General features: G+C 40.6%; 1 protein-coding gene across 1 annotated transcript in view; it reads left to right on the top strand.

The window, feature by feature from the left end:
• The window catches only part of LOC103370374 (40S ribosomal protein S17-like), an 8420-nt gene extending 6581 nt beyond the window's left edge, over positions 1 to 1839 (top strand). Inside the window, exons 4-5 of the mRNA XM_008299403.1 lie at positions 9 to 44; positions 1718 to 1839. Of these exons, the coding sequence (XP_008297625.1) occupies positions 9 to 44; positions 1718 to 1795 (114 nt within the window). The 3' untranslated portion in view covers positions 1796 to 1839. The remainder of the gene's footprint in view (positions 1 to 8; positions 45 to 1717) is intronic.
• Positions 1840 to 3777: the final 1938 nt, after the last annotated feature.

The following is a 3777-nucleotide window of genomic DNA, read 5'->3' as shown; positions in this document are numbered from 1 at the left end:
TGTTCGAGGTGGATCCAGACACAAAGGAAATGCTCAAAATGCTGGTGAGTGTCCAACACTACTTCCTGCTATATTTGCATGCACTTATTCCAGACGTGAACATTTTCAGCTCAGACACAGTAATTACAGTTAGTCCTGAATAATGTCACAGCAGACACTCTGGTGTTGTTGTAAGCTGAAAACATTAGAAACTAAAGTCGACCAAAGTGCTTTATAGAGAAATACATTCAGTTAAAAACACACACTTTAAATTAATAGGACTTAATATTTAGATGAAAACACAACTTTGCACACTAATTAGTTTACATTAACTACCATATACACTGAGCAGCCACTTTATTAGGTATGTCTGTCAAATGTAAAGCAACCAGTACAGCAGCTCTGCAGGAAACTCTACTGTACAACCACCCACCCACATCAACAAAAAGTGAAAATGTAGAAGCTTCAACAGAGTAAAGTTTATATCAGAGCTGTTGTACTGAATTCCATGACATTCTATTATAAAGGTGTGATGGTCTAATGAAGCAGCCTGTGAGAGTCGTCACAAATTGCATCCTAACAAGGCTCCGAGTGTTTTTTCTAGAATTCTGCATAAAGGTAGCATCTGTTAAACCAGCCGTCCCCAGCCTTTTTTGCACCATGGACCGGTATTACGCAATAAATTTTTCTATGGACCGATCATTGCACACATAACAAAAATAATACTTTTTTTTTCAGATTAGAAAGTTTCACAAACAAATAAAATTACTTGCTAAATATGTGTTTACTTTTCTTCTGTCTCAGCATTGAGTCTCTTTTTTTTTTTTCTTTCTGTGCGGCCTGGTACCGGTCCGCGGCCCGGTGGTTGGGGACCGCTGGATTAAGCTGTCATGTTTTACCTACAAAGCATCAGTTTGGTTTCTTTTAACGCGGGATTGTATTTGACTCTTGACCTACAGCGGATAGTGGTCGGCTTGCCCTCTGTTTGGAGAGGCAGGCAGTTGTTCCAGTAGAGAAGCTAAGAAATAAACTTCTGTGGACGGGATTAGCAGCAAAGCATCTTTAGTGCATCTTCAGTGCATATTTAGTACGTTTTTACTGCTCTACGTTTGCGTCCGACAGCCCTTTTGTTGCGGGGAACTCAAGCAGTTTTCTCTTCAAAGCCACCAGACTCCATTGACAAAACCAGTAGTTTAACGTCACAGAATGCACCAGTTGTTGGTCCACCACTGCCTCAATTTGTCAGTTTAAGTAGTTTTTTGAGTTTTAGCTCAGCTCCAAACTGAGTGCTTGAGGCAGCAGTAGAACCGTTCTGGGAGGTAAAATAACTTCCTGCCAACACATTCTGGTGGCGTTGACGTGAGCACAGATCAATATAGCCGCTTCAGTTCACTCTCTGAAAGGGCTGACAGCAAGGTACAGCAGGGAAAATGTTCTGACTGCAGCGTACACTTACACACAACGACACCGTGACTGTTAAACTCCATTTTTCTGCTGACTCCATCCTCCACCGTTCATCTCTTATCGCTGGCTTCCTGGAACTCCTGTCTGCTTCTCCAGACTTAGAGCTCGCTAACCTCACACAGCTCCACTACAGAGACACCAGGGAAACTCTTCTTTTGCCCAATGGCATTTATCAAAGCAGCTTTTTCAGAATCCCCCCAGACACAGATGAACAGTGCTGCTACTGACTGCGTGTGATATTCTGATGATCTAATACTTACTCTTCCTCGTGTAGGATTTCGGCGGCCTTTCCAACCTCCAAGTCACACAGCCAGCCCTTGGGATGAACTTCAAAACACCACGAGGACTGTAAAATCACGTGTGAGCCCTCTGAATAAAGACACGTAATTATTAACAGTGGTCCCTTGTTTTTTTTCTACCCACAAAGTCATGTTTGATCTTTCCAAAATCCTCCCGTAACCGCTCTGTGTGACGTGCTGCTGCAGGAGGACGTGTCATGTCGCCGTCCATGTTCTGTTTGGAGATTGAAGGACATCTACCCCTCAGTCCTTAAAGAAATAGGAAAACCCTGAACTATGCGGTAAAACAGAGGAGTTGGGCCGAGAGGTCGGATATCACAAAGGGATTATATGAGACAAAATCTATTCAACAGTGAGAGACATAAAATTTTTGATTCAGTTTGAATTGTGCCATAAAGCTGATAAAGTACTTTTCCTCTTTGTTAAACTGCTCAGTGAACTGTTATGTCACACAGTACACAACATCAACACCGCTGTTACTTTGTCAAATTTAATTTCATTCCAACAAAATGTGGTAAAAAGATACTAAAAGTGGTGATAATCACTAAAAGTTTGGTCATATTCAGAGCTACAGCTGTGCAAATGCAGCAACTCTGTCGATGTACATGGGTCTGGAGTGACCGGGTAGCTTTAGGAGACATAAGGTTACAATGATGTCGTATAACTTACAGATGTTTAGGCTTTCTAATTACATATTATTGTGTTTTTTTGTTTGTTTTTTTGTTTTTTTTACAAACTCCAACTCTGTAGATTTGCTAAACTGTCTAACATAAGTGTAATACATGGCACAATTCAAATGGGATCAAAACATTGTCAGCCATTTACTCTTATACAGTCATCCTCAAATGTATTCATAGCCTCCTATTAAAGAAGGAAAACAACAGCTGTCACTGAAATGAGCTGAAATTGACAAAAGTAATAATAAATAGAAATGTAATGAAAATCATGACATTGCTTTTGAATTGTGGATCAACAGAAATATATATTTAAAACAACAAAAAAAAAACATGGACCCGTAAACTAATATTCTGTTGAACAACCCTTTGAGCCAATCGCTGCAGTCAAGTGTTTCTTTCAATCAGATCTCACTTCTTACCACATACTTTACTTCATAGACTGTATATAAAAGGTGGACGTAGCTTCCAGCTCTGACAAGTGAAGCCTTAATCCTGCCTTCTTCCTGATAGCCAGCTTCAGTTAGGTTCAGAATACTCGGCTTTATGTTCAAGCAAAGTTAGCAAAGTCATTTTTCATATATTTCAGCTTTGCAAATGTGACAACTTCATGCTTTCACTTTCAAATGTTTTAATGTAAAAGGTGCAGTTTGCCACATTCAGCAGAACTGGATGCTAAAAAAAGCATCAAAGCCAGCAGGTGTGTTCACCGCGGCTCCACTGTCCCTTTACTCTGTTTACAACCACAAAGGCTTCGTACATGAGAGCCAAGAAAATTATCCACCTAGCTACCTGCTAGCATGGTAAAACCCACTGAGTGGCCGAAACAACTTGTTTTCAACGTGAGTAACATTCCCGTTATGTCATTTTTCTCTTCTTTGCTCCGCTTTGTGAGTGTCTGTTTCGCCATGACGCACAAACCATCACAGGAAACAGGTGGTTGAAGTAGAACAAAGAAGAAGCAGCAGAGATTCTTACACTGAGCTGAAATTTTTAAAAATACATTTGGAAAATAAAAGAAACAACATCTTACTGTTCTGTGGTTTTTAAGCACCGGCTGAATGACTCAGTGTCACTTTAGCTTTTACCCTGCAGTCACTCTTGGTCTCACTATGAACGTAGCGAAGGTCAGCAACTTCAATGGAAGGGAATCACATGCACCAACATGCACTCATGGCTGGACCGACTGCCAAAACAAAGAACAGAGAAGTCTGTAACACAGCACGCAAACATGCAGTTAGACTTCATTCTCTGCGAGGAACACCGTCACTCCACTTTATCACAGCAGATGTTCCTGTAGTACTGATACTGTTTTGCGGCTATATTCAGGTTAAAAACTACAAACAAAACCTTAGTTTTTT

This window comes from Stegastes partitus, unplaced genomic scaffold (genome assembly GCF_000690725.1).
Source record: "Stegastes partitus isolate 25-593 unplaced genomic scaffold, Stegastes_partitus-1.0.2 Scaffold1412, whole genome shotgun sequence".
In the NCBI taxonomy this organism is placed as follows: Eukaryota; Metazoa; Chordata; class Actinopteri; family Pomacentridae; genus Stegastes; species Stegastes partitus.
The sequence above is the reverse complement of the archived record's forward strand: the minus strand, read 5'-3'. Positions and strand labels throughout refer to the sequence as shown.